At 48.1% G+C, this 15,864-nt stretch overlaps 1 protein-coding gene across 1 annotated transcript in view; it reads left to right on the plus strand.

Annotated features, from left to right (window-relative positions):
* plxnd1 (plexin D1) overlaps positions 1 to 15,864 on the plus strand; it is a 599,181-nt gene that overhangs the window by 137,363 nt on the left and 445,954 nt on the right. Inside the window, exon 5 of the mRNA XM_072471999.1 lies at positions 3,848 to 3,980. Within this exon, the coding sequence (XP_072328100.1) occupies positions 3,848 to 3,980 (133 nt within the window). The remainder of the gene's footprint in view (positions 1 to 3,847; positions 3,981 to 15,864) is intronic.

Below are 15,864 nucleotides of genomic sequence, written 5' to 3' on the forward strand. Positions count from 1 at the left end.
GCGAGGGGGGCTGGTAGAGGGGGGTTGGGGGAGGGGGATTGGGGGAGGGGGATTGGGAGAGGGGGATTGGGAGAGGGGGATTGAGAAGGGGGGTTGGGAGAGGGGGGTTGGGGGAGGGGGTTTGGGAGGGAGGGTTGGGAGAGGGGGTTGGGAGAGGTGGGGTTGGGAGAGGGAGTTGGGAGAAGGGGGTTCTGTGAGGGGGTTGTTGGGAGAGGGGGGTTTAGGAGAGTGGGTTTGGGGGGGTTGGGAGGGGGGTTGGGAGAGGGTGGGTTGGGAGGAGGGGGTTCTGGGAGAGGGAGATTGGGAAGGGGGGTTGGGTGAGTGGGGTTGGGGGAGTGGGGTTGGGAGAGGGGGGTTGAGAGGGGGGGTTGGGAGAGGGAGTTGGGTGAAGGGGGTTCTGGGAGAGGGGTTGGGAGAGTGGGGTTGGGGGAGGGGGGTTGAGAGGGGGGTTGGGAGAGGTGGTTTTGGAGAGGGGGTTGGGGAGGGTGGTTGAACGGGGGGGTTGGGAGTGGGAGGTTGGGAGAGGGGGGTTGGGGAGGGGGGTTGCGAGGGGGGGTTGGGAGAGGGGGTTGGGGAGGGGGGTTGGGGGAGGGCGGTTGGGAGAGGGGTTGAGAGGGGGGTTTGGGAGAGGGGGTTTGGGAGAGGGAGGGTTGGGAGAGGGGTAGTTGGAAGATGGGGTTGGGGAGGCCGGTTGCGAGGGGGGTTGGGAGAGAGGGGTTGGGAGGTGGGGTTGGGAGATGGGGTTGGGAGAGGGGGGTTGGGAGGGGGGGTTGGGAGAGGGGGGTTGGGGGAAGGGGGGTGGCAGAGGGGGTTGGGGAGGGTGGCTTCGAGGAGGGGTTGGGAATGGGGGTTGGGAGAGGGCGGTTGGGAGAGGGGGGCTGGGAGAGGGGGGTGGGGGATGGGGATTGGGAAAGGGGGATTGGGAGAGGGGCATTGGGAGAGGGGGATTGAGCAGGGGGGTTGGGAGAGGGGTGTTGGAGGAGGGGGTTTGGGAGGGAGGGTTGGGAGAGGGGTTTGGGAGGGAGGGTTGGGAGAGGGGGTTGGGAGAGGGGGGGTTGGGAGAGGGAGTTGAGAGAAGGGGGTTCTGTGAGGGGTTGTTAGGAGAGGGGGGTTTAGGAGAGTGGTGTTGGGGCGGTTGGGAGGGGGGGTTGGGAGGGGGGGTTGGGAGGGGGGTTGGGAGAGGGTGGGTTGGGAGAAGGGGGTTCTGGGAGAGGGGGATTGGGAAGGGGGGTTGGGAGAGTGGGATTGAGGGTGGGGGGTTGGGAGAGGGGGGTTGAGAGGGGGGTTGGGAGAGGGAGTTGGGTGAAGGGGGTTCTGGGAGAGGGGTTGGGAGAGTGGGGTTGGGGGAGGGGGGTTGAGAGGGGAGGCTGGGAGAGGGGGGTTGGGGAGGGGGGTTGCGAGGGGCGGTTGGGGAAGAGTGGTTGGGAGGGGGGGTTGGGAGAGGGGGTTGGGGGAGGGGGGTTGGGGGAGGGCAGTTGGGAGAGGGGTTGAGAGGGTGGATTGGGAGAGGGGGGTTTGGGAGAGGGGGGTTGGGAGAGGGGGGTTGGGAGAGGGGGTTTGGGAGAGGGAGGGTTGGGAGAGGGGGAGTTGGGAGAAGAGGTTGGGGAGGCCGGTTGTGAGGGGGGTTGGGAGAGAGGGGTTGGGAGGTGGGGTTGGGAGAGGGGGGTTGGGAGGGAGGGTTGGGAGAGGTGGGTTGGGGGAAGGGGGGTGGCAGAGGGGGTTGGGGAGGGTGATTTCGAGGAGTGGTTGGGAATGGGGGTTGGGAGAGGAGGCTGAGAAAGGGGGGTTGGCAGAGGGGATTGGGGGAGGGTGCTTGCGAGGGGGTTTGGGAATGGGGGTTGGGAGAGAGGAGGTTGGGAGATGAGTTGGGAGAAGGGGTTTCCGGGAGGGGGGTGTTGGGAGAGGGAGGGTTGGGAGGGGGGGTTGGGAGAGGGGGTTGGGAGAAGGGGGTTGGCAGAGGGGATTGGGGGAGGGTGCTTGCGAGGGGGTTTGGGAATGGGGGTTGGGAGAGGGGGCATGGGAGAGGGTGGTTGGGAGGGGGGATTGGGAGAGGGCGGTTGGGAGAGGGGGGTTAGGAGAGAGGGGTTGGGAGAGGGGGTTGGAGAGGTGGATTGGGGAGGGGGATTGGGAAGGGCGTTGGGAGAGTGGGGTTGGGAGGGGGGTTGGGAGAGGGGGGGTTGGGAGAGGGGGTGGGGAGGGCAGTTGAAAGGAGGGGTTGGGACAGGGGGGTTGGGACAGGGGGGTTGCAAGGGGTGGTTGGGGAAGAGTGGTTGGGGGGGTTGGGAGAGGGGGTTGGTGTAGGGCGGTTGGGAGAGGGGGGCTGGGAGAGGGGGGCTGGGGGAGGGGGATTGCGGGAGGGGGGTTGGGAGGGAGGGTTGGGAGAGGGGCGTTGGGAGAGGGGAGGTTGGGAGAGGGAGTTGGGAGAAGGGGGTTCTGGGAGGGGGGTTGGGAGGGGGGGTTGGGAGAAGGGGGTTGGCAGAGGGGGTTGGGGGAGGGTGGTTACGAGGGGGGTTGGGAATGGAGGTTGGGAGAGAGGGGTTGGGGGATGGGGGTTGGGAGGGAGGGTTGGGAAAGGGAGTTGGGAGAAGGGGGTTCTGGGAGGGGGGTGTTGGGAGATGGGGGGTTGGAAGGGGGTTTCGGAGAGGGGGTTGGGAGAAGGGGTTGGCAGAGCGGGTTGGGGAGGGTGGTTGCGAGGGGGGTTTGGGAATGGGGGTTGGGAGAGGTGTTTGGGAGAGGCGGGTTGGGACGGGGGTTGGGAGAGGGTTTGGGAGAGGGGGGTTGGGGGAGGGGGGGTTGGGAGACGGTTGGTGTCATGATATTCAAACATACATCATAACACATGCATAATGATAGACAAACCAACACCAGCACACATAACACGACAGCCAATCACAGACAAGAGCAGACACAGTATAAGACAAGAAACACGACACTTCCTGGGCAGTCCATCTGGAGACGGCACAGGGCCAGGACCTCATTGCAAGATACTCATACCGTCACAACGTGCTCAGTACCAAGTCTGATGTATAAATAGTTAAATGTAATAAAACTGCGTTGTACCAATCACAACCGTGTTGGTTTGTCTGTACCTCAGAGCACCCAACACTTCAGTTGGGAGAGGGGGTTTGGGAGAGGGGGGTTTGGGAAAGGGGGTTTGGCAGAGGGGGGTTGGGTGAGGGGGCGTTGGGAGAGGGGGGTTTGGGGAGGGGGGTTGGGAGAGGGGGTTGGGAGAGGCGGGGTTGGGAGAGGGGGATTTGGGAGAGGGGGTTTGGGAGAGGGGGCGTTGGGAGAGGGGGGCAGGGAGAGGATGTTGGGAGAGGGGGTAGGGAGAAGGGGTTGGGAGAGGGGCTTTGGGAGAGGGTGGGAACGAACTGGGCAATTTCACAACCAGTTCGGTTTCAAGTGAATGGCGTCAAAATTTAAACTGGCTCACTGACACATTAAACAGAACTATAAACATGGTCATTCTGTCAAAGGAGCAGTATGGATATTGTGTGAATGCTCTGTGTGAATTCCTTTAACTTGGGATAACATGTGGATGCTGTGTGTGTGCATGTATGTGTGACTCACTCTGTGTTTATGGAATGGTGTATGTATGAGTGTGGGTGTTGTGTGTGTGGGTTGTGTGCATGTGTGGGTTGTGTCGGTGTGGGTTGTGTGTAAGTGTGCGGGCTGTGTGTATGTGTGTGTGTGGTTTGCGTGTATCTGTGTGGGTTGTGTGTGTGAGGGTTCTGTGTATGTGTGTGTGTGTAGTTTGTGTCTGTGATGTGTGTATGTTGTTTGTTTGTTTCTGTGTTTGTGTGTGTGGGCTGTATGTCTATCTCACACTGTCTTTTTTCCTTCCCAGGTGTTCTCTACAGCAGGAATGTATTAATTCCAGCAAGCCCTTGTTCTGGACCACCCTGAGCTCAGGAATGCAGCTGTGCCCAAGCATCAGCATTGTACCATCGGAAATCCATGTTGCCAGCAGAGCCCAATTGGTAATGTATCATCTCCGGCACTTGCCTCCTCGTTGTTACTCTCAGCTCCACTAATAGCAGCATTGCAATAACAATAATAATCATAATTGTTTATTGTCACAAGTATGAAGTTACTGTGAAAAGACCCGAGTCAGCGTTTTAAGATTACTGATGGAAGTGAAGGGCAATATTCAATTTAGATTTGCAAAATTTAAGGTCCAATAGTGAGTGTGGTTAGTAATGAACCTGATCAATAGCGAGTGTGGTTAGTAATGACCCTGACCATCCTTAGTGTTAGTAATGATCCTGACGAAAAGTGAGAGTGTTTAGTAATGATCCTGGACAATCGTGAGTATGGTGAGTATTGATCCTGACTAATAGTGAGTGTGGTCAGTAAAGATCCTAACCAATAGTGAGTGCGGTTATTAATGATCCTGACCAATAGTGAGTGTGGTTGGAATAATGCTGACGAATAGCGAGTATGGTTAGTAATGATCCTGACTAATAGTGAGTGTGGTTACTAATGATCCTGACCAATAGTGAGTGTGGTTGGAATAATGCTGACGAATAGCGAGTGTGGTCCGTAATGATCCTGACCAATAGTGAGTGTGGTTGGAATAATGCTGACGAATAGTGAGTGTGGTCAGTAAAGATCCTGACCAATAGTGAGTGAAGTTGGAATAATGCTGACGAATAGTGAGTGTGGTCCGTAATGATCCTGACCAATAGTGAGTGTAGTTAGTAATGATCCTGACCAATAGCGAGTGTGGTTAGTAATGATCTTGAGCAATAGTGAGTGTGGTTAGTAACAATCCTGACCAATAGTGAGTGTGGTTAGTAACAATCCTGACCATCCTGAGTGTGGTTAGTAATGATGCTGACCAATAGTGAGTGTGGTCCGTAATGATCCTGACCAATAGTGAGTGTGGTTGGAATAATGCTGATGAATAGTGTGTGTGGTCAGTAAAGATCCTAACCAAAAGTGAGTGCGGTTATTAATGATCCTGACCAATAGTGAGTGTGGTTGGAATAATGCTGACGAATAGTGAGTGTGGTCCGTAATGTCCTGACCAATAGCGAGTGTGGTTAGTAATGATCTTGAGCAATAGTGAGTGTGGTTAGTAACAATCCTGACCATCCTGAGTGTGGTTAGTAATGATGCTGACCAATAGTGAGTGTGGTCAGTAATGATTCTGACCAAGAGTGAGTGTGGTTAGTAATAATCCTGACCAATAGTAAGTGTGGTTAGTAATGATCTTGACCATCCTGAGTGAGGTTAGTAATGATCCTGACCAATAGTGAGTGTTGTTAGTAATGATTCTGACCACCCTGAGTATGGTTAGCAATGATCCTGACCAATAGTGAGTGTGGTTAGTAATGTTCCTGACCAATAGGTGAGTGTGATCAGTAATGATCCTGACCAATAGAGTGTTGTCAGTATTGATCCTGACCAATGGTGAGGGTGGTTAGTAATGATCCTGACCAATAGTAAGTGTGGTTAGTACTGTTCCTGACCAATAGTGAGTGTGATCAGTAATGATCCTGACCAATAGAGTGTTGTCAGTATTGATCCTGACCAATGGTGAGGGTGGTTAGTAATGATCCTGACCAATAGTAAGTGTGGTTAGTACTGTTCCTGACCAATAGTGAGTGTGATCAGTAATGATCCTGACCAATAGAGCGTTGTCAGTATTGATCCTGACCAATGGTGAGTATGGTTAGTAATGATCCTGACCAATAGTAAGTGTGGTTAGTAATGATCCTGACCAACAGTGAGTGCGGTCAGTAAAAATCCTGACCGATACTGAGTGTGGTTAATAATGATCTTGACCATGCTGAGTGTGGTTAGTAATGATCCTGACCAATAGTGAGTGTGGTTAGTAATGCTCCTGACCTATAGTGAGTGTGGTCAGTCATGACCCTGACCATAGTGAGTGTGCGTAGTAATGATCCTGAACAATTGTAAGTGTGGTTAGTAATGATCCTGATGAATAGTGAGTGTGCGTAGTAATTATCCTGACCAATCTGGAGTGTGGTTAGTAAATACCTTGACCAATAGTGAGTGTTGTTAGTAATGATCCTGACCAATAGTGGGTGTGGTTAGTTATGATCCTGATCATCCTGTGTGTGGTTAGAAATGATCCTGATCAATAGTGTGTGTGGTCAGTAATGATCCTGACCATCTTTAGTGTTGTTAGTTATGATCCTGACCAATAGTGAGTGTGATGAGTAATGATCCTGACCAATAGTGAGTGTGGTCAGTAATGAACCTGCCCAATAGGGAGTGTGGTTAATAATGATCCTGACCAATAGTGAGTGTCTTTAGTAATGATCCTGACCAATAGTGAGTGTGGTTAGTAATGATCATGAACAATACTGGTTGTGGTTAGTAATGATCCTGACTAATAGTGAGTATGGTTAGTAATGATCCTGACCAATAATGAGTGCGGTTAGTAATGATCCTGACCAATAGTGAGTGTAGGTCAGAAATGATCCTGATTAATAGTGAGTGTATTTACTAATGATCTTGACCAATAGTGAGTGTGGTTAGTAATTATCCTGACCAATAGTGAGTGTGGTCAGTAATGATCCTGACCAATAGTGAGTGCGGTTAGTAATGATGCTGACCAATAGTGAGTGTGGTCAGTAATGATCCTGATCAATAGCGAGTGTGGTCCGTAATGATCCTGACCAATAGTGAGTCTAGTTAGTAATGATCTTTACGAATAGTGAGTGTGGTTAGTAATGATCCTGACCAATAGTGAGTGTGGTCAGTAATGATCCTGACCAATAGTGAGTGTCGTTAGTGTTATGGGCCAGGGTTTAGAGAACTACAAAGTGTATCATGGAGTTCACCTGACCCACAACCTTTAGTAGGTTGTGGTATGGGGAGCACACGGCCCACTCTACAGGTGTGGTATAGCAGAAAATGGACCAGTGGTTTTTAAAACAAAACAATGTTTATTCTATGAACTCAAGTTAACCTTTTTAAAACAAACAGTGAATATCTTAGCAACCAGTAAACCAAATACACCCCCCCAAAGAATACATCACTAAGTAACCTGTATGCTGTTCTTTTAACATCTGAAAACTTAACAAACCTCCAAACAGGAGCACATTGGGGTTTACATTCAAGACTGAAAACATTTATTCTTCCTCTGAATTCACCAAATGATCCATAGATAGTTTTTTGGATGGCAGAGATCAACAGCAGTGCGGCTCACAGGCATACCCAAGCTCTTCTCAAACTGAAACTAAAAAGCAGAAGTAGAGCTCAGCTCCACCCACACTCTGTCATCACTCCAGTAACATGAGCAGCTCCATTTCTGCAAGGTACATTTCTGAAACACCCATTTCTTAAAGGGTACTCTCACATGACACCTCTCCCCTGATGTGTTGAGTAAGCTCGTTCAACGTTGACTGCAACTGGATGCAGTGAAACTAGAAACAGGCTTCTGACACAGGAGATGGTCCAACACTGTTTTATTGAACTTCCTGATTGCTGTACAGAGTCTGCTGTGAGATGACACTCTATCAATCTAACTGATAACCTCCTACTGGCTTGACCAGGCTAACTCTCTACCACATGGTGATAGTGCTCACTGGCTTGTGCACTCTGACTATCTCAGTAGCTGTGTCCTGTAGAGCGAGAGAGTCTTAATGCCCTGTGTGCTTTATAGTGGTGGTGTCCTGTCTGGTGATTGGTTGTTATGTGTCGTGTGTGTTCATTGGTTATCCTGTGTGTCAATCACTGCCTGTCTGCATCTCATTCTATACATGAGTGGATATTATGACACCCCCCAAGAAAAAAAAACCCCATCAACTTCAAGATGGTTTCATTTTTCACCTTTTCACGATCCTTTAAGAAATGCACACAGTAAATATACTTTTTGTTTCAAAAAACAACACACTCAAACAGGTACAATAATATAGTCCATTTTTGTTCTTCCTCCAACTGAATCCTTCCTGATGACAGTCTCTTTGAACAAGAAGGTCTCTGCACGATCTGTCCATTTCTCTATGCCTCGGCATTTCTCTTTAAAGTCAGATAATTTAGTTCAACCTGATCACAGAGTTCCTTGTAATTCTCCAACACAGGAGAATTGGTTATCACAGCTTTCTGGCCGTCAAATGCCTGTTGAAAGTCCGCTGTCCACTGAAATTTTCGACGTTTCTCCAGCCAGTCCATCAATGGAGCAATCACGCCACAAAACTTTTTGCACAAATGTTCGATCAAATCCACTCAAGCCAAGAAATCGCAGTATTTCCCTTTGTCTTGAGGGTATCGGAAACTTATCAAGGAAAGTGATTCGGGCTTTTCCAAATTCACTTTTGGCTAGGTTTATCACCAAACCTGCCACCAGAAGTCAATCGAATAACTCCGTCAGATGTTTCAAATATTCTGTCCATGTCTGGCTGAAAATTACCAGATTGTCGATGTATACCGCACAATTGGGCAATCCTGAAACGACTTTGTTAGTTAACCGTTGAAATGTGGCTGCTGCGTTTCCATGCCAAATGACATAACTTTGAATTGGTATATACCATCTGGAGTCTCAAAAGCTGAAATCTCCCTCACCCTTTCGGATAAAGTAACCTTTAAGTAAATCCAATTTGGAAATAAAAACTGATTGTCCCACTTTCTCAATGCAATCCTCCAAACGTGGGATAGGATAAGAGTCCGTTCTTGTAACTGCATTAACCTTTCTATAGTCCACACACAACCATTGGGTACCGACTGGTTTAGGTACCATCACTATGGGTGAGCTCCATTGGCTGCAACCCACTTCAATTATGCCATTTTTAAGCATACTTTCAATCTCTTTGTTAACCTGTGCCAATTTTAAAGGGTTAAGTCTGTTTGGATGTTGTTTGATTGGAACAGCATTTCCCACATCTACATCATGTATAGCCATTTTAGTACTTCACAATTTATCTCCACAAACTTGCCCATTTGATATCAATAACTCTTTCACCTCAGTTTGTTTTTCCTCTGGAAGGTAACTCACCAATTTATCCCAATTTTTAAGAACATCCCCATTTTCCAATTCAATTTGAGGTATGTCGAAATCACAGTCATCTGGATTTGGTTCGTCACTTTGAGTTAGAATCATTAAACCTCGTTTTCCTCTCCTCTTTCAAAGTACCTTTTAAGCATATTCACATGACACACTCGGTGATTCTTCCTTCTATCTGGTGTTTTTACCACAAAGTTCACCTCACTTAATTTCCTTTCAATCTGATAAGGTCCACAAAACCTTGCTTTTAAAGGTTCACCTACCACTGGTAACAATACTAACACTTTATCTCCACTGGCAAAACTACGAACGTTGGATTTCTTGTCTGCTACCCGTTTCATCACAGTTTGTGCACCTTTTAAATATTGTCTAGCCAATTCACCTGCTCTATTTAATCATTCCCTAAAATTTGACACGTAATCCAATAATGTAATTTCCGATTTCTCACCCACCAATTTTTCCTCAATCAATTTAAATGATCCTCTTGCCTCATGACCAAAAATTAGTTCAAAAGGACTAAATTTGGTTGACTCATTAGGAGCATCCCTAATTGCAAACAGTATGAATGGAATTCCTTTATCCCAATCCTCTGGATAATCTTGACAATACGCCCTCAACATTGTCTTTAATGTCTGATTCCACCTTTCTAACGCTCCCTGCGATTCTGGATGGTACGCAGTTGATTTAAATTGTTTTATTCCCAAGCTATCAATTACTTCTTTGAATAACATTGAGGTAAAATTTGATCCTTGATCCGACTGTATTTCTGTGGGTAGTCCATATCTAGTAAAGAATTTAAGTTACTCCTCCACAATCTTTTTAGCTGTAATATTACGTACTGCAATGGCCTCTGGAAACCTCGTAGACACATCCATTATAGTCAAAAGATATTGCTTCCCACTTTTTGTTTTAGGAAGCGGTCCTACGCAATTAATTAGGACCCTTGTAAAAGGTTCCTCAAATGCTGGAATGGGTATTAAGGGCGTTGGTTTTATCACTGCTTGAGGTTTCCCTATCACTTGACGTGTGTGACACGATTGACAAAATTTAACTCCATCTTTATGTAGTCCAGGCCAATAAAAATGTTTCTGGATTTTAGCTTGAGTTTTCCTTATTTCCAAATGACCTCCCACTGTTACCTCATGTGCAACTCGCAACACCTCCTTTCTATACCCTACCGGCAATACTACTTGATGAACTTGTGCCCACATTTCATCCACCTGAATATGTAAAGGTCTCCATTTTCTCATCAAGACATCACTTTTACGGTAATAACACTCTGGTATACACTCAGATTCCTCTTCCGTGTATGCTTTCTGACACATCCGTTTTATGTCTACATCGTTTTGTTGAAACTCCATTTATTTTCCTGAACTAAAATGTCTGCCTCATCCTCCACCTGCTCTTGGTCTTTTTCAACCATCTGATCAAAAATCGTTTCTGACAATTGCACTTCAATGTCATCTTCACTCTTTGATTTCTCCTCTTGTCTTAACCTGCGACTTTGCGACCTTGTCATTACACAATCCGGAATAATCCCAGGATATTCGTCCTTCAACACTTCAGTTGTCTGATTTTCCACAGGCTTATGGGAGAGGTGTTTTCAGAACCCCAAAATGTATCATGGAGTTCACCCAACTCCCACCTTTAATGGAGTGTTGCTTTTGAAGCACACGGCTTGTTCCCCAGGTGTTGTATTACAATTATGGACACGTGGGGCGAAATTCTCCGGTACGCCGCGGTGTCCGCCGACCAGCGCCCAAAACGGTGCAAATCAGTCGGGCATCGCGCCGCCCCAAAGGTGTGGAATCCTCCGCATCTTGGGGGGCCGAGCCCCAACCTTAAGTGGCTAGGCCCGCGCCGGACTAATTTCCGCCCCGCCAGCTGGCGGAAAAGGCCTTTGGTGCCCCGCCAGCTGGCGCGGAAATGACATCTCCGGGCGACGCATGCGCGGGAGCGTTAGCGGCCGCTCACGGCACCCCCGCGCATGCACTGTGGAGGGAGTCTCTGTGGAGACCGTGGCGAAGGCGGAAGGAAAAGAGTGCCCCCACAGCACAGGCCCGCCGCGGATCGGTGGGCCCCGATCGGGGGCCAGGCCACCGTGGGGGCCCCCCCCCGGGGCCAGATCGCCCCGCGCTCCCCCCAGGATCCCGGAGCCCGCCCGCGCCGCCTTGTCCCACCGGTAAGGTAGGTGGTTTAATCTACGCCGGCGGGACAGGCATTCTAGCAGCGGGACTTCGGCCCATCCGGGCCGGAGAATCGCGGGGGGGGCCCGCTAACCGGCGCAGCGCGATTCCCGCCCCCGCCGAATATCCGGTTCTGGAGAATTCGGCAACCGGCGGGGGCGGGATTCACGCCAGCCCCCGGCGATTCTCCGACCCAGTGGGGGGTCAGAGAATCTCACCCGTGGTTTTTAAAACAAAACAATGTTTATTCCATGAACTCGAATTAACCTTTTAAATAAACATTGGATCTCTTAACACCCCTTACTTCAAAGATAACCCCGAAAATAATACAACACTACCCAATCCTGCAAACTGTTCCTTTAAACATCCAAAAGACTTCAACCCTTCAAAAATAGGAGCACAACAGGTTACATTCAATATATTTATAGTCTTTGGATTTGCAGAAATCACCAGACCAGCTCTTTTCGTTCCTGCAGCTCTAAGCAAAACACACAGACATTCCCAGCTGCTCTCTCTAACTGAAACTAAAAACTCAGAACTAACCTGAAAATGGCCGAACTGAGCTCAGCTCCACCCACTCTCTGACATCACTATTTTCTTAAAGGTACATTGCTTAAATATCTATTTCTTAAAGGTACTCTCAAATGACACCTCCCCCAAGAAAATAAAACCCATCAACTTCAAGATGGTTTCATTTTTCACCTTTGCACCATCAATTAAGAAATGCACACAGTAAAAATACTTTTTTGTTTCACAAAAAAACAACACACGCAAACAGGCATAATAATATAGTCCATTTTCCCGTTCTTCTTCCTCCAATTGAAATCCTTCCATTCATCACATTCGTGACAAAGCATCGGCTATCACATTTTCCTGTCCTGCCACATGTACTATTTTAAAATGAAATTGCTGTAACAATAAACTCCAACGAAACAGCCTTGCATTGTTATTCCAGAATCACTCCTAAAACATCAACGGATTATGATCAGTATATATAATGGTGTCAGATGGATTGCTGGTCACAAAAGCTGAAATCTCTTTCGCCCTTTCGGATAAAGGTACCTGCCAGTAACCTTTAAGTAAATCCAATTTGGAAATAAAAGCGGACTGTCCCGCTTTCTTAATGCAATCCTCCAAACGTGGGATAGGATAAGAGTCCATTCTTGGAACTGCATTAACCTTTCTATAGTCCACACACAACCGTTGGGTACCATCTGGTTTAGGTACCATCACTATGGGTGAGGTCCATTGGCTGCAACCCACTTCAATTATGCCATTTTTAAGCACACTCTCAATCTCTTTGTTAACCTGTGCCAATTTTAAAGGATTAAGTCTATATGGATGTTGTTTGATTGGAACAGCATTTCCCACATCTACATCATGTATAGCCATTTTAGCACTTCCCAATTTATCTCCACAAACTTGCCCATGTGATATCAATAACTCTTTCAGGTCAGTTCGTTTTTCCTCTGGAAGGTAACAACAATTCATTCCAATGTTTAAGAACATCCTCATTTTCCAATTTAATTTGAGGTATGTCAAATTCACAGTCATCTGGATTTGGTTTGTCACTTTGAGTTAGAATCATTAAAACCTTTTTCTCTCCTTTCCTTTCAAAGTACCTTTTAAGCATATTCACATGACACGCTCGGTGAGTCTTCCTTCTGTCTGGTGTTTTTACCACATAATTCACCTCACTTAATTTCCTTTCAATCTGATACAGTCCACAAAGCCTAGCTTTTAAAGGCTCCCCTACCACTGGTAACAACACTAAAACTTTATCCCCACTGGCAAAACTGCGAACTTTGGATTTCTTGTCCGCTATCCGTTTCATCACATTGTGCAACTTTCAAATGTTGTCTAGCCAATTCACCTTTTCTATTTAATCGTTCCCTAAAATTTGACATGCAATCCAGTAGTGTAATTTCCGATTTCTCACCCACCAATTTTTCCTTAATCAATTTAAGTGGCCCTCTTACCTCATGACCAAAAATTAGTTCAAAAGGACTAAATTTGGTTGACTCATTAGGTGCATCCTTAATTGCAAACAGTACGAATGGAATTCCTTTATCCCAATCCTCTGGATAATCTTGACAATAAGCCCTCAACATTGACTTTAATGTCTGATGCCACCTTTGATTCTGGATGGTACGCAGTTGATTTAAATTGTTTTATTCCTAAGCTATCCATAACTTCTTTGAATACCTTTGAGGTAAAATGTGATCCGTGATCCGATTGTATTTCTGTGGGTAGTCTATATCTAGTAAAGAATTTAAGTAACTCCTCCACAATCTTTTTAGCTGTAATATTACGTACTGGAATGACCTCTGGAAACCTAGTAGACACATCCATTATAGTTAAAAGATACTGATTCCCACTTTTTGTTTTAGGAAGCGGTCCTACACAATAAATTTGGAGCCTCGTAAAAGGTTCCTCAAATGCTGGAATGATATGGAAGGTCAGGGAGGCGTGAAGAGGGCAAGTGGGATCTTGGGATAGGGGCCTGTGGTGGTTGGGGGTGGGGAGGGGGGGAGGTCTGGAGGCCATTGAACCTTCCCCTGATGGCTGATGATAGATGCACCCCCTCATTTCCTGCTTGAGATCTAACCCTGTTCAATTTCAGCCTTTCCCAATGTAAGTTCAATCCTCCTGTTAGCCTAAACATTGAGGCTGAGTAGGAAATGGCCCTTTAAATGGTTTTGGTGCCTTAATTGGGGCAAGTGTGGGCTTCCTGCCCCAGGCCTTGCCCTCCCCATTGCAGAGTTGGTGTGTGGTCGGGGCAGGTGACAACCACAGATACACATGCTCTACAGTTTGTGGGTGATCTACACATGATCTACAGTTTGCTCACTCTTCACCAGATTTGCAAGCTGCTCTCAATTTCTTCAATAAGTCATTGAAGAAACGTAGCCTCTCCTTAAATGTTACCAAAGCAAAATCAATCTATCATGCCATGCCCAGCCAGCCAAATATTCCACCTCGCATATATGTTGAAGGGGGGATTCTGGAATATCTTGAACACTTCCCTGACCTTGGCAGCCACCTCCCACAAAAGGCCCCCATTAACGAGGAGCTCTGACACGAGACCAGTTCAGTCTAACCTACAACAGTAGCGAGAGTCTGACAACAAGGATCTCCACAAGTCAACAAAGGTCCCAGGGCGCGATTCTCCAAAATGGAGACTAAGTGTTCGCGCCATTGTGAACGCCGTCGCGTTTCACGACGGCGCGAACAGGGCCCGGGCACGACCTATTCTGGCCCCCACAGGGGGCCAGCACGGTGCTGGAGCGGTTCTCGCCGCTCCAGCGTCCCACCATGCCAACCCGCGCATGCGCAGTTGGGGCAGCCCAATCCTGCGCATGCACAGGGAACGTCTTACGCGCGCCGGCCCCTCACCAACATGGCGCCGGTGTTCTGGGGCCGCGCGCGGAAGGGGGTAGGCCCGGGGGGGGGAGAGGCCGGCCCGCCGATCGGTGGGCCCCAATAGAACATAGAACATTATAGCGCAGTACAGGCCCTTCAGCCCTCGATGTTGCGCCGACCTGTGAAACCACTCTAAAGCCCATCTACACTATTCCCTTATCGTCCATATGTCTATCCAATGACCATTTGAATGCCCTTAGTGTTGGCGAGTCCATTACTGTTCCAGGCAGGGCATTCCACGCCCTTACTACTCTCTGAGTAAAGAACCTACCTCTGACATCTGTCCTGTATCTATCTCTCCTCAATTTAAAGCTATGTCCCCTCGTGCTAGACATCACCATCCGAGGAAAAAGACTCTCACTGTCCAACCTATCCAATCCTCTGATCATCTTGTATGCCTCAATTAAGTCACCTCTTAACCTTCTCTCTAATGAAAACAGCCTCAAGTCCCTCAGCCTTTCCTCTTAAGATCTTCCTTCTATACCAGGCAACATTCTGGTAATTCCCCTCTGCACCCTTTCCAATGATTCCACATCCTTCCTATAATGCGGCGACCAGATTTGCACGCAATACTCCAAATGTGGCCGCACCAGAGTTTTGTACAGCTGCAACATGATCTCATGGTTCCGAAACTTAATCCCTCTACCAATAAAAGCTAACACACCGTACGCCTTCTTAACAACCCTCTCAACCTGGGTGGGAACTTTCAGGGATCTATGTACATGGACACCAAGATCTCTCTGCTCATCCACACTGCCAAGAATCTTACCATTAGCCCAGTACTCTGTCTTCCTGTTATTCCTTCCAAAATGAATCACCTCACACTTTTCTGCATTAAACTCCATTTGCCACCTCTCAGCCCAGCGCTGCAGCTTATCTATGTCCCTCTGTAACTTGTAACATCCTTCCGCACTGTCCACAACTCCACCGACTTTCGTGTCATCTGCAAATTTACTCACCCATCCTTCTACGCCCTCCTCCAGGTCATTTATAAAAATGACAAACAGCAGTGGCCCCAAAACAGATCCTTGTGGTACACCACTAGTAACTGGACTCCAGTCTGAACATTGTCCATCAACTACCACCCTCTGTCTTCTTCCAGCTAGCCAATTTCTGATCCAAACTGCTAAATCACCCTGAATCCCATGCCTCCGTATTTTCTGCAGTAGCCTACCGTGGGGAACCTTATCAAACGCTTTACTGAAATCCATATACACCACATCAACTGCTTTACCTTCATCCACCTGTTTGGACACCTTCTCAAAGAACTCAATAATG

Source organism: Scyliorhinus torazame, chromosome 13 (genome assembly GCF_047496885.1).
Source record: "Scyliorhinus torazame isolate Kashiwa2021f chromosome 13, sScyTor2.1, whole genome shotgun sequence".
Lineage (NCBI taxonomy): Eukaryota > Metazoa > Chordata > Chondrichthyes > Carcharhiniformes > Scyliorhinidae > Scyliorhinus > Scyliorhinus torazame.